This window comes from Myotis davidii, unplaced genomic scaffold (genome assembly GCF_000327345.1).
Source record: "Myotis davidii unplaced genomic scaffold, ASM32734v1 scaffold456, whole genome shotgun sequence".
Taxonomy (NCBI): domain Eukaryota; kingdom Metazoa; phylum Chordata; class Mammalia; order Chiroptera; family Vespertilionidae; genus Myotis; species Myotis davidii.
Window position 1 is genome coordinate 1,443,955 of NW_006287375.1, and position 15,900 is coordinate 1,459,854.

Here is a 15,900-nt window from a genome sequence, read left to right on the forward strand (position 1 = left end):
GAAACTATTAACATTGTGAACTTTATTTTGTATTTGTGAACTTGATGGATCCTGATTGTTTTCAGTTTTATTTCATGTTTGGTAAATATTGTAAAATGAAAGAATGAGTGAATAAACAATCTTCTATCACTTATAATGGAAGGAAGTTTGTACATGGAGGCTTTGCTAATCTTAACTTATATATAAGACAGTGAGTGCTGACTAGATAGACAGCTACTGAGAAATTTGGAGCCCCAGCTCTGAGAGTCTGCAGCTTCCTCTCTATTTATAACCCAGAGTGCTTGGACAGGTGCATCCATTATGGTGCTTCCAACAGAAGAGGACTTTTTTAAAATTTATTTATTTATGAGTGTCTAACATCTAGGAGAGTTCTACTTCTCATTTGTCTCTGGGAAATATGTAGAATGTAGATAGGAGATTCTTGTATCTAATTCACATGGACAGAGAATGAGCAGAGGGATGGGATTGTAATTTAAGTAGGACAAAAGCCTGCCTACAGCAGATTTTTTTTTAATTGTGAAGCAAAACGCTCACTGTAGAAATGTAAAAATATATAGAAGAATATTAGGAAGGAAATAAATTTGCTGTAATCCTCAAAACTGGAGATAGCTAGCATTGCTAATGATTTTTTGAAACGCCGTATCTTGCTTAATTCAGATCTTTTACCTAATTTAGATAATGCTGAATATTTAGTTATATATCCTGACTTCCTGCTTCTCATAAAATTAAATTTTTCCCTAAACATTATTTTTAATAGTCGTATTATATTGTGTTAGTGTAACAAGATATTCTCATGCACCTTTCCTATTTTTCTCCTATTACAAACAACTTGTATGAATAAATCTGTATATGACTGATTCCCCCCTGCCCCCTTAGGATTGATTCATAGAAGTTAAGTTACTGTGTTAAGGATATGAAAATTATTTTCAAGACTCTACATAAGTATTGCTAACTTCCAGGTGGTCATTATTTAAAATTGTCTTATTTACTCTGTGTGAACTTCAGGAGTGTTAGGAGAAGGGCAGAATGTGCCTCTCTGGTTGTCTGGATCAGTCCTCCCTTAAAGGTGACACTGATTCATATGGATGTCCCCAAGGAACCAGAATTAGGAAGATTTTAATCGTACTTGAACTATTTTACACAATAATTGCTAAAGAAAGCCCTTTTTGAAGATTGTTTACAGCAACTCTGATACTAGTGTATTCCAGGGGTCAAAGATAATGATTTGCAAGAGCATACCAGTTGTAAGGGGAATGACCACTCAGACATAGCAAACAAATTAATGCTGATTGCTATTGCCTTTTAGTTTGATTCGTTATCTGTTCAGTAAGCTATGTTCAGCATCTGGCTTTCATAGTATTAGAAAACGCAGTATGTAAAATTAGAGAAGTGATGTAAAGGTAATCTCTAATATAATCCAGAATTTACAAATGGAAGCAGTGTTTTCAGTTGTTCAGTTTTTTTTAAATGAGTTTTCTTTTCCCAGTCATATTTATGTATAGCTCTGTCTTAATTATTGGGCAGCTCTTATTCATTGAAGACAATCATACACTATGTTAAAAATTTAGGTTTGCATATCGTATGTAGCATGACTGATTACTATATTTGCATAGTGTATTCTTGTTTTTTATGTGTGTATGTGAGTGAATGAAAAATGCTTGATACAACCGCACAGTGTTGGGGAAAATAGAGCATGGTGGTGCTTTTTATTGTTCCTTCAGTTTCACTGATTCTAATTATAGAAGCTTACATCACCTTAGCTGATGATGAAGGCTTCCCTCTCCCTTTTTGCTTTTTCTTCCTCGATAACTCCCTAAGGAAGGATCATATTTCATAGTGCATATGTGTCCTGCTGGTGGGTTTGACAGGGTTTTCAGCAGCATGGTGCTGATCATTTAGTGGGCAGAGATGACGGTGTGCTGCAGCACACTGTTCCTTACAGAAGAATAGGAGGGAGAGTGTTGGTGCTCTGGCTTCCCTCCTTCAGAAAGGCCGAGGAATAGATAGGATGCAGTTTAAAAGCAGGATTCCTGAGGGGCACCCAATTAGCGATAACCATATTTTGATATCTACAAAGATTCATATGTTCAGGTTAACAAAGGGAGATGGGACGGGAGGGGTGGAAAAGCTTACTGTAATCCTTTGTAAGAGCTTGTTTGTTGCCTCTGACACTGTAAAGTGTCATTCATTCATTTTCCAAAAGGATGAAAGTATTTTTATTGTATAAATCAGTTCATTTAACAGCTTATACTTAAAAGACCAAATACAACTAAAATGCAGAAATGAATTGCCTGCTTATTTTACTTTGTAAAACTACATATTTTTTTGTTGTTGTTCCTCACCTTTGGTTTGGCTTCTCTAAATTTTGATTATATTTCTCTGTGCTGGTGAATAAAACTGTGACTATGTCTGAGATTATGATGAACTTGGTTCTTATTGTTAGCTTTTGGTTTTCATAATGTCTAGAGTATATATCTTCTGATAACCTTTTCCATGATGATCTTTTTTCCCTTTTCAGTATGGTTATTTATTGAAATAAAAGGAATATTTATTGTTTAGTAACTATCAGAACCCATTTGAGGCTTTCTATGCAATATGATTTCAAATGTTTTGCTCTGTATTTTTATTTAGAAATAATTTATACAGTTAGCATTTTAATTATTAAATATATAGTATTTATGTTTTTATAAAAATATTTTATAATGGTTTGAAACATTGCAAAGCCAACATACATTGATTGCTTTATTTTGTAGTGGTGTGAAAGACCTTTTGAAAGCTAAAGATTTTATCAATGTAGCTTTGCATCATGCATTTTATATGCAGGGGAAATATATTCTTTTGGGAAGGAAGAATGTATTCTTAAATAGTTATCCTGGGTCATGATTCCTGGACAGTGTGTAGATCAGGGAGGGCATGCTCTGCAGTTACTTCATTTGAATTGGTAAGATAATGAAATGAGATCAAGTAAAATACTAAAAGTGATGAGTGAAAATCGTTTATTCACCTATTTTTAGTTGTTTGATAAATTACTGGCTGTTCTGTTATAAAAACATTTATTTCTTCCTTCAGTAATTAAGAGGTTAAGCCATTGTTTCTGGAGAAACATGGTGGAGAGTGTATTATCATAATGGTAGTGGATTCATATGCTGAACATAGAATTTAGCCTGTTACTTATTTCATGGTATTGTTGCATAGGGGAGATTTTGCATGCTAGGTTCACCTTATCATTCCCTAGAATGGCAGATACTATGAGACCATAGGTAGAACAAGGAAAAGGATGATGTCATCCTCACAGGCCAAACTAAAGGAAAAGAGTTGTTCCTTTATTGAGTTGGTGTTTACTACTAGTTCTAACATATGGCATTAGTGGATTGCATTTCACCAAGAGGGCAGCAGTTTTTTGAAGCAGCTCAGAAAAGCTAGGCTGTCTCCCTGGCTCAGCTTGAGGCCCTCCTTTGTGTGCTATCAACATGATTTATAAAAAGGGGCAAAGGTGCCCATTAGGATTTTGCTTTTTGATTTGGTTGTAATTTATCCTATTGGTACTATACATGAATATAATTACTGTCTGCCACTGAAACAGGAAATGTTTTTGAGTCATATTACTAATGTTTATGTACAAAATGCTAGTCTTTCAGAAATTTATCTTCAGGAAATGTTTGGCTTCATTACATACAAAGTGCACACTTACCATTTTTCTATTTTAAAAATGAGTTATTAAATTTTAGTTAATTTATTTTTGAATGTTTAATATTTTGTTGACATTCTAACCCATTGTAGTTTATTTAAATTAGTTAAGTTGAAAAATGTTCATTGGTGCTTGAAAATCAGCCTGTACATATTTTCCATGTTTATTTTTATAAAACCGGAGTCATGCTTATTTGTATTTATGAGATTTAGTTTTATGCATAAATGCAAACTTGGGGTGTTCTTTTTAAATTTTTGCAGAAAACAAGTAAGCCTTAAGTTTTATGGAAACCTAAATTCAAAATGATCACATATTTTTAAATTATGACTTGTCTTTGTTCAGAGTAATACTTAGTTTTACCAAAGTAAATTCTGGTCTTGTAAGTAGCAGCCTAATTCACATTGTCATAATGTTGTTCAGAAAGTGACTCATACTTTGTGTGGGGTTATTGAAAAATTTTCCCCAATAATATGTTTTTTTCTATGGCAGTCAGTGGAGTCTTTTGTAATATTCAGGTAATAATTTCTCTTCTTATGTTGTAAACCTCCCCCCCCCCCAAAAAAAAGTGTTAGGTGAATACAGCAAAATTGTTCTATTATTTTGATATGTTCATTGATTGTTATTCTCATAATTTTGCTACCTGGAGGTGTACTGACTGTATTGTACCATTGGAAACTATGTCTTCCTTTGACCATTGGGAGGCACCATTACAACCGTAAGTGCAAACTCTTTGTGGGAGTAGCTGCAGTAGATGCCTTGTAGCAGAAGCATGAAGGATAAGGGTGGGTACTAGAGGAATTATGTTTTCAGATTGGAGAGGGTGTGGCAAAATTAAAGGTTTTTTAATGTTATTTTTATAGAAAAAAATGAGATTTCCTTCTAGCCCAAGCTCAATTTAGAGGCAGGGTTTATCATTTTCTTCTCTGATTCCTTCTGAGTTGTAGTGGCTTCCCGTCTCTTTCTAGGAATTGAGCATCGGGCTGCAGGAAAGTACCATATTACATCGATCATTCTTTCTCAGAGGACTTAGTGCATGCTGCAAGTGGACTGCTGTGCCTGTGATTTTTTTTTTCAGCTTTCTTTTACAAAATGAAATTCAATTGTTTCCATTTAAATGTACTATTTACATACAAATCTTAGTACCCGTTTTGATATTTTTAATTTTAATTTAGAGTGGTCCTGAAGGTTTTACATTTCAGTATAGCTATTTGACAAATAGGAAGTTTTGCAAGCAGAAAGCCCTGAATTAGTAGTGTTACAAATACATGTGTGACATCTGAGACCTAGGCTGCCTTGTGTATTTGCAATGCAAGTGTATCTTACCAGAGCTAATTATTTTCCCTTGGGAAGATAATACTATGTTAAATTTGAATAATAGTATTAGGGGATATGGCTTCTTAAGTAAAGCCATGTATCAATACACAGAATAAAAAACCAAAATGGATTTTTAAAACTGTGAAATAGAGAAGTGCTTAAGCCAATTTTTTTTTTTAACTTACAGAATTTAGCTTGCTGACATATCTAACGGAAGAGTGTGTGTGTGTATGTGTGTGTGTGGGTGTGTGTGGGTGTGTGTGTGTGTGTGTGTTTTAAATAAATTGCTCTTTGGGCTGCATCTGCAGATACAGTAGCCAATTGATCTAATGCAGTTTCTGAAGGCTTTCTATACAGGTGATGTCATCCTTTTAGCTCTATTCTCCTCCCACTCTCTTTCCTTCTTATTAGATATTTCATCTTACTGCAGAGCATAGAATCAATAGGAGCTTCTCCTTAGGGAGCTGCTGTGAAACAGGCAAGGACAGTAGGAATTAAGACACTGACATACAGTCTTGCTTTAGCAGAAGATGTAATGTTTTTGTACCATATTATATGTAAATTTCAACCAGAAAGCCAGACTTAGATCAACAGTACTGTCTTAGTGAGGCATTAGAACAAGAAGCAGTACTGCAGAGCTATGAATAGTGAATGTGAAAAGAGAAATTTGTAATTTTGGAGATTCTCAGGCATGCTACAGGGCAAACCTGTTAGAGCATATGTCTTCTAACTACCATTTGCTCAACGGTTGATTTTTTTTTCTTTTTTAACCTCTGGTGGTAAGAATATAAAGAAGAAACTTTCATCTTAAGGATACAGTGTTCTGGGTTGCTTCTGATGCAGAAGAATGACTGCAGTGCTTGCTCTACAGAATGAAATAAGTTGAAGAAAAGACAAAGCTCTATTAGAGAGAGGAAAGGTTTCTCAGACTCCAGGACCCAGATTTGGTGCATGTTGCCTTATTTGCTTTTATTGTTACATTATTATCTGTTGTGTTACCACTGCATGTCTGTGCCAGGTGTCTGAGGTAGCGGGTGTGTATCTGTGTGTTCTGAGCCAGAAATATAAACATCTTGATTTACTGTGATTTGCTTGTTTAAAGTGAACATTTTGATGAAAACTTGCAGTTTTTAGAACAATACTGTAAGCTACTGAAAGCTGATTTCAGTTTGAAAGGGATTTGGAGAAGCTGCCTTTATATATATAACACTACAAGTGGTGTATGATTTGTAAAAAGAAACTTAATAGAATTTTGTCAGCATACTCATCGGTGTGGCTCTGGTTTGAAAAGGAAACTACCCTTTCCAGCCCAGGAAATGGCTTTTCTTGTTCGCTGTTATGCCAATTGTCTTCAGCCATGGGCCTCCAAAGTAAGTAATTGTTATTTTCTTTTGAGATTGAACTAATCTAGTTATTAAATTTTCTGTTTTGAATTGTAAGTGAACTTTATTGTGCTCTTTTATTTTTTTAACTTTAAAAATAAGAACTACAGAGCAATCAAAAAAGCCCAATCGCATGCCCATTTTTTTTCCAATTAAGGGAATCTTTAAAATATGCTAATATGCCTCTAAGAGGGGTTGAAAAATACCTTCATGATAATCTATAGACTTCAAATGCAATGCATTTGAAGTGTTCTATCTTAAGATTGTATCATCATTTGGTTATGGCTATAGCTATACTTCTCTGAGATGATACTCTTAAATGTACTCTTGAATGTATTATTGTATTGCCTCATTTCCTTAAATAGTTGATATATTGAGCTATGTTTTTATTATACATATTTCACTGGTATGGTGTTAGCAAATAAATTATTAAATTATATTATTTTATGAAAACTGAGTAATACTTCTTAAGCAGTAAAATAATATAGAGAAAATACTCATGAAAAGTACTTATGAAAATATTTTAATACTGTTCTTAATTATTTTCAAAATAGTAGTAAGTGAACAAATACTAGCTTGAAACCATTTAAGGTCATATATTATACTTGTCATTTAAAGCAAACATTAACTCAGAAAAAAGCAAACTGCTATACATCAGGACACGCTAGGTTTTAGGAAAAATACAGTATAATTTAATAAATTGTATTGTTCTTAGTGGCTCTTTATGTAGATCTGAATTTGATGCCATTCAAGTTGTCTTTGCTGCTAGATGCATTTCAAAAACAGCAAGACAGAGAAGAATGAATTTTTGGTTTGGTTTCATAAAACTAAATGTTTTAGTGAGCACTGTAATTGTAACATAGACATATTAAGAGTTCTTTATAGTTCTGTTGACTAGAGACAAGTACAATAGAGGCATTTCTTAGCATGATTTGAAATCACGTCTTTGTTTAAAGGTTGTCCTATTGATGGTGACTAAGGGAGAAATACCATGATAGCATTTTGGTGTACTGTTTTATCTGAAAGGTAGCTCTTTGCATATCTTTCTTTAAAGCAGCTTCTAGAAGGACATTTAAATTGACTGTCCATTTGGCAAACACCTGATTGAAATGTAAAGAGATGGAAGGAAGCCTAGGTACACACTTCATTTGTGCTGTTATCTGGTAAGACATGGATGGGCTCTTTCATACAGATGCCACCTGTAGGGCCCACACATTGCTGATGCTTGATAGTGGCACTACTAAGGTTTAAAAATGACATGTAGATGAGAAATGGGTGAGAGCAGGTGAAAAATCTTTAAAGAAAATTAAGAATGAGATGAAGGGATTGTTTTTTAGAATAGCAGCAAGTAATAGCCTTTGGGGGTGCTGGTAACCAACTTTTGATTTAAGATTTTGAAAGTATAGAAAAGCCAAAAAGGATTTTAAAGATAAGATTCTAAGGTTTCATTAAATGCCAGCAAATATTATCTGGGCAGGACTCTCTGATTGGTACTTTACTGTGTAAATTAAGTATTTATAATAGAGTACATACCTTCTTCCCTCTCCTCCATCTCTCGTTACTGTTGATGGAATTTTAACTCTGGATTGTGAGTAAACACATTAAACTTGTGATTAATTTTTTATACTCAGTACTTTTGGTTTTCCAATACATTTTACTGGTTTTATTTATTAATCCCTGTATTTTTCCCATGCTACTGCTTGGATTTCATTACTTCTGAACTCATTTATTTTATTGAGGAAATAAATATTTCTAGCAGCAAGATTCTGGATCTTAAGTCCTTATATGTTCAAAATGCTTTATATTAACTCTTAAAAATAATTGTTTTTTGTATCTATAATAATCAGTCTAAAGTCTTTTTCCTTTAGCATGTAGAAAAAGCTAATGCATTGTCTTCTGGCACCCAGAATTGGGGATGAGAAGTCTGGGCTCCTTATGATTCTTGTTCCTTTGTTAAGTATTGTGTTTTACTTTTTTTCTGTTTTGTGTTGTTGTTTTTAGTTAATCCTCACCAGAGAATATTTTTTTCCATTGATTGGGAGGGTGGAAGGGAGGGGAAGGAGACAGAGAGAGAAACATCCATGTGAGAGAGACAAGTTGATTGGTTGCCTCCCACGGGCACCCTGACCGGGGCTGGGATGGTGCCTCCCTGGGAAAAACTGGATAGGGCTGTTTCTGTTTTATCTTTTATCCTTGTTGATGCCATGAAGTTTTACGTGGATTGTCTAAATTTTTATTTTGTTTTCTTTTCTTGGCACTTGGAAATCTCTCAAGCTGAAGATTACCATTTGTCTTCAGATGTGGGAAATTTGGATTTTTTGTGTGTTTTTTTGAAAACGGCAACTCTTTTTCTGTCATTGCTCCAGATGTTGGAACTGTGCATCTGTCCATAATGGCTCCAAACGTTTGTTTTATCTTTTTCCCACTCTGCATTTCCAGTTTGATCTTCTGGCTTATTAATTCATTCTCCATTTGTGGCCAATTGCTATTTTGCTAGTTATCTTTAAATTTCCACAATTTAATAATATCCTTCATTTCTAAAATCTAAGTGATGCTTTTTCACAATTATCCTTGTTTAATAACTTGTTTTTATTTATGAATACTATTCGTTTCCCCATTGTCTTATTAACTCTTTCTTCAAGTTTAAATTCTTCTCTTAGTTGAGTTTTTGGAGTTTCTTTCAGGGAGTTGACTTCCTTGAGTGATTCTTAGTTGAGAGCTAACTTTCCTGGTCTATTTAAAGCCCTAAGTGACTATTCACTGAGTGAAGGAGCCATTACCACTTTGTCTTCTATATTCCTTCTTTGGGTGCTCCTACAGTCAGCCACTGGTCTAGGAAGTACTTGCACTCTCATTTTTACACATAGCTAAATTTACAAGTCATTTCTTGGCCGTTATCATACTTTACTTGTCTGCAGCATTTGACATAGTTGATCACTCCCTCCTCCTTGGCAGACATTCTTCAGAGTCAAAGTCAAGAGTCTTCACCATGACTTCCTAGACAGTGTTATCTTTGACTACCCTCCTGATTGTTCACTCTGGTTTCCTTGCTTGTCCTCAAATTTACCAGGCACTCTTTTTTTTTCCTCATTAAGTCTCTCTTCACTTTTAATAAACTCGCTGTTAATGCACATATTAATTGAAAGCTGCTCTGTGGTTTAAAAAAAATAAAGTGGGAGAAATATGTCTTCTAATACTTATTGAGTTATTTAACAATGTTCCCCCAATCCCTCATTTTTTAATGAAAGTGTAATGAGATATGAATTCATGTTTCGCCTTCGCATGCCTCAGGCACAGTGCTGGTGTATACCAAGGCCACTTTGATTAGATATAGCTACCTCCTCTAGGGCTTTTGAGAAAGTTTAGACTGTCTCCATAAAATAGGCTCCAGGCTGCTTTGGGATTTTAGAATCTTTTCTCTCTCTTCCTCTCTCTCTCAGCTGACATTTTTATGATATGTCATTATCTAGTGGTAGAAGCCCCTTTATAATTCTGGTAGTTTCCTTTTGATTTCATAAAGCCTCCATCTTCCTGTGCCTTGACTAATGTTTCCCGTTTCCCATAAGTATAATTTTCTACCATTTCATCTTCTATACTTCCAGAGTAATCTTTTTAAGAACCAAGTCTCTTCTACTTATTTTCTTGCTTAAACCTCTCAGTAGCTTTTTTCTCATTCAGGAAATCTAAGCACCCAAGAATGCTACATCTGGCCCTTCATCTCCTATGTCTTCCTGTAGAAACCTGTACTTGAGCTACACTGGTTTGCTTACTGTTTACTTCTTATTCAATAGAAATAAAATGTGAACCACATATGTAATTTTAAACCTTCTAGTAGCCACATTAAAATATTTTAAGGTGAAATGTAATATTTTTAGTAAGTTTCTAAAACAATAAAAATGTAGTAGTGATTTAATTACTAAATCCAATTTGTATTTTACACTTACAGCATGTGTCAGTTTGACTAGCCACACACTTTAAGGGTTTGGTAGCCATGTATGACTAGGGCTACCATATTGGACACTGCAGTTCTGGGTCTTTGTCAGTACTATTCAGTACATTTAGTCTAAATTGACATCCTTGGGACTCATCTTAAATATCATTCTCCCTGCTCTCTATCCCCAGTGAAAATGTGGTCTTTCTAAGCTGCATTCGTTACTTTAGTATTTTAATTGTCTTCTTTAATCTCCCAAACCTCATGATGTTTCATTATTGCTTTTATGACTAGTATTCTTGTTCAGTAAATGGGAAATTAGAGCAGCAAGCTTAATAGAAATTTATTTATATTTATAGTAACTGAGTATAGAGTTCTGAAATGTCTTCCAGTGTGTAGCACACAAGAACTTACAGACTTCGTAAAATGCACAAGAATCATCGTTATTTCTTTGGTCTTTTAAATAAGGTTAATGGGTAGGTGATTTCTGGATAGGCACAGTGCTCCTCTGTCAGGTAGCTTTGTTTTAAAAAGCATATTCTAATAATGCAGCTTGGAATTTAACAATGGATCTTTGAGGAATGCTATTCTGTTGGGGAATTGTGCAATTTTTAAGCATTCTTTTTAGTGTTAATAGTAAATATTACTTCATATTTACAGAGCCCTTTGCATGCCCTTCTCTTAAATGAAATAATGCTGAGATATGGGTTGTTAGGGGCAAGAAGTTTCAGATAGTAAAGTTTCCCTATTATCATTCTTAGTTGTGGAAGGTTATTCTTGATTAAATTTTTAAACATGATGTGAAATCTTGAACGTTCATATAATACTGCCCTTGTGCTATACACACCTGCATTTGTGGCAATCTAGATTCAAATAGTTCTCTGCCACCAGCCTGATACAGACAGCAAAAATTAATTGCCCTATGAATATTTCTTGGATAGATGCATGGGCTTAAAGCGTTATTCCCAAAGCATTATTTCTTACACTGGAAATATGTTAATAAGAATGGGGGTGTGGAATAAGAATATTGGGAAAAGTTTGGAGAATGCTGTGTGAAACAGATATCTTGATTGTGGGACTGGACTTCTTAGACCCTCCATAAATATGCTTATGTTTGTTGTGAAGAACTAAGGAGCATATAGTATAACATTATTTTCTAAGTTATTCAGCTAGTAAACCCTCACACCTTTTTTTTTTCATTAATATATCCATGAGTATTATTCTAAAGTATACAGTTGAGGAAGTGCTGCTCTCCCTAAAATACTGAATTTGCCTGTGATGAAACTTCATCTGTTCATATATCCGAGGAAATCTGAGCAACAATGATAGTGTTTGGAAGGCAAATGTATTCATTTATTCTACAAATACTTAATGTATAGGTTCATGTGTGGAGTAAGCACTTTGCTAGACCTTCATTAGGTAGTAAAAGTAAGATACAAGTATATCATTGTAGAGTTGCCTGGACATCTGTGTGTGTCCGTGGATGTGTGTGTGAGACGGATTTAGATGCAGAGATAACAATATCTCTGTATAATCCTTTTTAATAAAGAGGGAATATGCAAATTGACCCTCACACCATCACAAAGATGGTGCCCACTGGAATCCCTGGTCCTTTCAACCCCGCCGAGGGGGCGCAACAGGGCAGCTGGAGTCCCCAATCCTTTCGGTTTCTGCAGCCCCTGGACTGGAAGTGGAAGTCAAGACTGCGGGGAGCACCAGGAATGCTGGGAATCGTGGTTCTGGTGGCAGATGCATTGTGCAATTTCCTAGACCAGTGATTGGCAAACTGGCCCCTTGAGTGTAGCTCTTCCACAAAATACCACGTGTGGGTGCACACGTACAGTGCGATTGAAACTTCATGGCCCATGCCATCGGGCCAAAGAGCCGCATGTGGCTCGCGAGCCACGGTTTGCCAACCACTGTCCTAGACACTCGAGCAAAGTGAGCCTGGAGCAAGTTACTGTTGCAGATGGGGGGTGGAGGGAAAGCAAAGGTGAGAGACATAAGTAAAGTCAGAGTGTTGAGGAAAAATTAAAAGGAAGATATCCTGCAACTTCTAGGAAATCTCCACCAATGGAGCAAAGGAAAAAAAAGAGCTCTATTATTCTGTGAGCACCAAACCAGACTGGGCTGGGGTCTCACGCAATTCTCTCATGATTGCAAAGACACAGAAACTTCACTCTTTTATGTACCCAGGCAGATACAATGCACAACATGCACGTTTTCATGCAAGAGGACTTAACAGCACCGTTTGCTATACACCCTTTGGTAAGTCACCTTTTTGGTGGCCATCTGTGTTAGTTAATTGCCATATCAAGAGTAAAAATTAAAACTTTTCTATCTCTATGACAAGGAGGCCCTTACAGCTTGGAGCAAGACAACTATCTCTAATAATAAAAGTGTAATATGAGGGGTGATCAGGCAGGCAGGCAGAGTGGTTAGGGGTGAACAGGTAGGCAGGCAGCAGAGTGGTTAGAGGAGATCAGGCAGGCAGGCAAGCAGTTAGGGGCAATCAGGCAGGCAGGTGAGCAGTTGGCGCGATCAGGCAGGCAGAGTGGTTAGGGGCGATGAGGCAGGCAAGCAGCGTGGTTAGGGGCAATCAGGCCAGCAGGCAAGCAGTTAGGAGCCAGCAGTCCCGGATTGTGAGAGGATACAAGCAGGGCTGAAGGACCACCCTCTTCCCTCCCCACCCCCCTCCTTTGCACGAATTTCATGCAGGGGCCTCTAGTTGGGATATAGACAGCATGAATGTCTATATCCCAAAAAGTATTTCACTTTGCATTGATTTCTCAGTTTCCCATACAGGTCCTTATGTTGGGAGTTTTTTGTTATCTAATTTATATCACTTTCCACTGTTTTCAGTTGCTTATAAGATAAATGTTTATTCACAGCTTTCCATTATATATCAAGTATATTAGTATTTATCACAAGGCATTCTAATAACTCTCATCTTTGAATCTTGATTAAATTTTTTCATCATAAAAAGTCAGATTGTGTACTATGTGTATAGCAACCGTTAGTTGCTAAGGGTTATAGAATTTCAACACATTCCATTGTCTGTGGCCATTTTTAAAAGAGAAAGTAAGAGAAAATTTCTCTCACATACATGTGTATGTATTTGTTTTCCATTTTGATAAAAGTCAAATTATTTGTAGAAATGATAGAAGAATGCTTTCTCCATGTGAAAATAAAACATTTCAGCTAGATATATTGCAGGTAAAGCTATAATTACTTTGGATCATCAGCCTCAATTTTTCTCTTCACTAGAAATATATTTTTTACAGTTTACATATTTGGGACATGTAGTGAGCCCTCAGATGTTAGCTGTGCAATCACCATCATTATTCTTTCCATTGGATAAAGAGGTTGAGGGGATTCCTAATGAAAATCTTAGTTTTTGAAGTTGAAAGCAGTTGCTATATGCTTGTAAATCTGTGTCCTCTCTCACTTTTACACTGAGCTCCTTGAAGGTAGGATCCATCTGTTTCCAGCATTACATTGCCAGCAGAGATCCTGGCACAAAGTAAGAGTTTATCAGAGAGTAGTACTCGAGTCAGATAGATCTGAGTTGAATTTCAACTCCACTACTAACTTGAGTGTGAGATCTTGGGCAAGTCACAAATCCTCGTGCCTCAGTTCCTCATCAGTAAAGTAGGGAGGATAATAATTGCCTGCCTTCTAGGATCTAGTGAGGATGAAGGTTGCTCAGTACATTTAAGTATCTTTTCTAAGCCAATTTACAGATTTGCTCTTCTGGCTTTGTTTTATTGTGTTACTTTTATGAATGACCTCTTTAGTCTTATCTCTGTAGGAATCTGGGTGTATAGAATATCTCCCTCACCACAACCAAAATCTGACATTTTGAAACTATTTTCAGTCTTTACTTTTCAATCTATTTCATTCTCACATGACATTTAAAAATTATTTTCATTGATTTTAGAAAGAGAGGGAGAGTGAGGGAGGAAGAGAGAGAAACATCAATGTGAGAGAGAAGCATTGATTGGCTGCCTCCCACATACCTCCCCCCCGCCCCACTGGGAGTCAAGCCAACAACCAGGGGCATGTTCCCCGAGCAGGAATCAAACCCATGACCTTTTGGTTCATGGGATGACACTCAACCAGCTGAGCCACTCTGGTCAGGGCATGTTTGTTTTGTTTGTTTTTTTATCTAAACAATAGAAACAAAGTGGAAGGAAGATCTCTGAGTTGAGGACTACTCCCATCAATATTTTTTTATTATAGTTATTGTAAACAGTTTACTTAGCTCATTGATTTTCTGCTGCCTTTATAAATACACATACTAAAGCTATAAAATGGCTTCTTAGTATGGCTTTAGCTTATTCCATAGGTTTTAGATATATAGCATTTTAATTTTTATTCTGTATAAATATTTTCTAACTTCCAAGTGTGACTTCATTGACCTATGGGCTATTTAGAGGTCTGTTTTATAATTTGCAAGTACATGATAATTTTCTAGTTGCCTTTTTTTTTCACTTATTTCTACCTTATTTGCACTGTGATCATGGGATATTGTAATTTAATTCAAGATATTACTGTTTTATTCTATTAGCAATCATTTTTATTGGTGTGTGTTCCCATATGTGTACATAATACTATCCCCTCCCTTTATTGTGGAAACAGCTGATATTTGTTGTGAGGGAAAGTTTTTCTTTTGAAATACCATTACTAATAGTAATCTTTTTTGAAAACTCTTCAGTAGGTTTCCACTGTAGGCTTGCCTAATAGTGTCAGAGTATTAATATGGTTATCATTTCCTAAGCAATTTCCTAAAAATGGAAAATTTGCTTAGAAGTGAAGTTGTACAGTAATGTACATCAAGCAAAAATTTGTTGCAGAAGTTGCATTGTGTCAAAAATTCTCTTATGAAAGTGGTTTGATATTTAGAATATCTTAAATTATTTTTCTTCTTCAGCTTCCAGCCGATCTTACGAAGATGCATATCACAGACAACCCTCATCCACAGGTGACTCACGTGTCTTCCAGTCAGTCTGGTTGTAGCATCGCTAGTGACTCTGGAAGCAGCAGTTTATCTGATATCTATCAGGTAATATTTTAGTGGTTTGTGTGTTATATATATATATATATATGGGTTTTTTTTATTCTATCAAGTATTCTGTGCTTGTGCTTTAGGGGGTCACATGTCTTTTAAGTAAGATTTGAAATTCAGGCATAAGGTTTTGGGGAAAAATGCTTTATTTACTGTTTCAGAGTTGGAAGTCTAATTAAAGAGGTGATCCATTTTTTTTAGGGTGATTAAATATAATTCAGCAGTGTATGGACATAGTGTTCTTTTTAACTTCTTTTATCCAGATGAAACCATATAATGTTTGCCTTGGTAAAAATTAGTTATTGAGGCCTGGTTGGCATGGCTCAGTGGTTAAGTGTTGGCCCACACACCAAAGGGTCACAGGTTCAGTTCCAATCAAGGGCACATACCTACCAGGGTTGCAGGTTCAATCCCTGGCCCTGGTCAGAGTGCGTGAGGGAAGCAACCAATTGATATGTCTCTCTCACATCAGTGTTTCTTTCTCTCTCTCTCTCTCTCTCTCTCTCTCTCTCTCTCT

General features: G+C 35.8%; 1 protein-coding gene across 7 annotated transcripts in view; it reads left to right on the forward strand.

Moving 5' to 3' along the window:
* The window catches only part of RAPGEF6 (Rap guanine nucleotide exchange factor 6), a 184,576-nt gene that overhangs the window by 75,441 nt on the left and 93,235 nt on the right, over positions 1–15,900 (forward strand). For all 7 annotated transcript variants that reach the window (XM_015560937.1, XM_006759164.2, XM_006759163.2 and 4 more), the window contains one exon: positions 15,249–15,380. In XM_015560937.1, the coding sequence (XP_015416423.1) occupies positions 15,249–15,380 (132 nt within the window). The remainder of the gene's footprint in view (positions 1–15,248; positions 15,381–15,900) is intronic.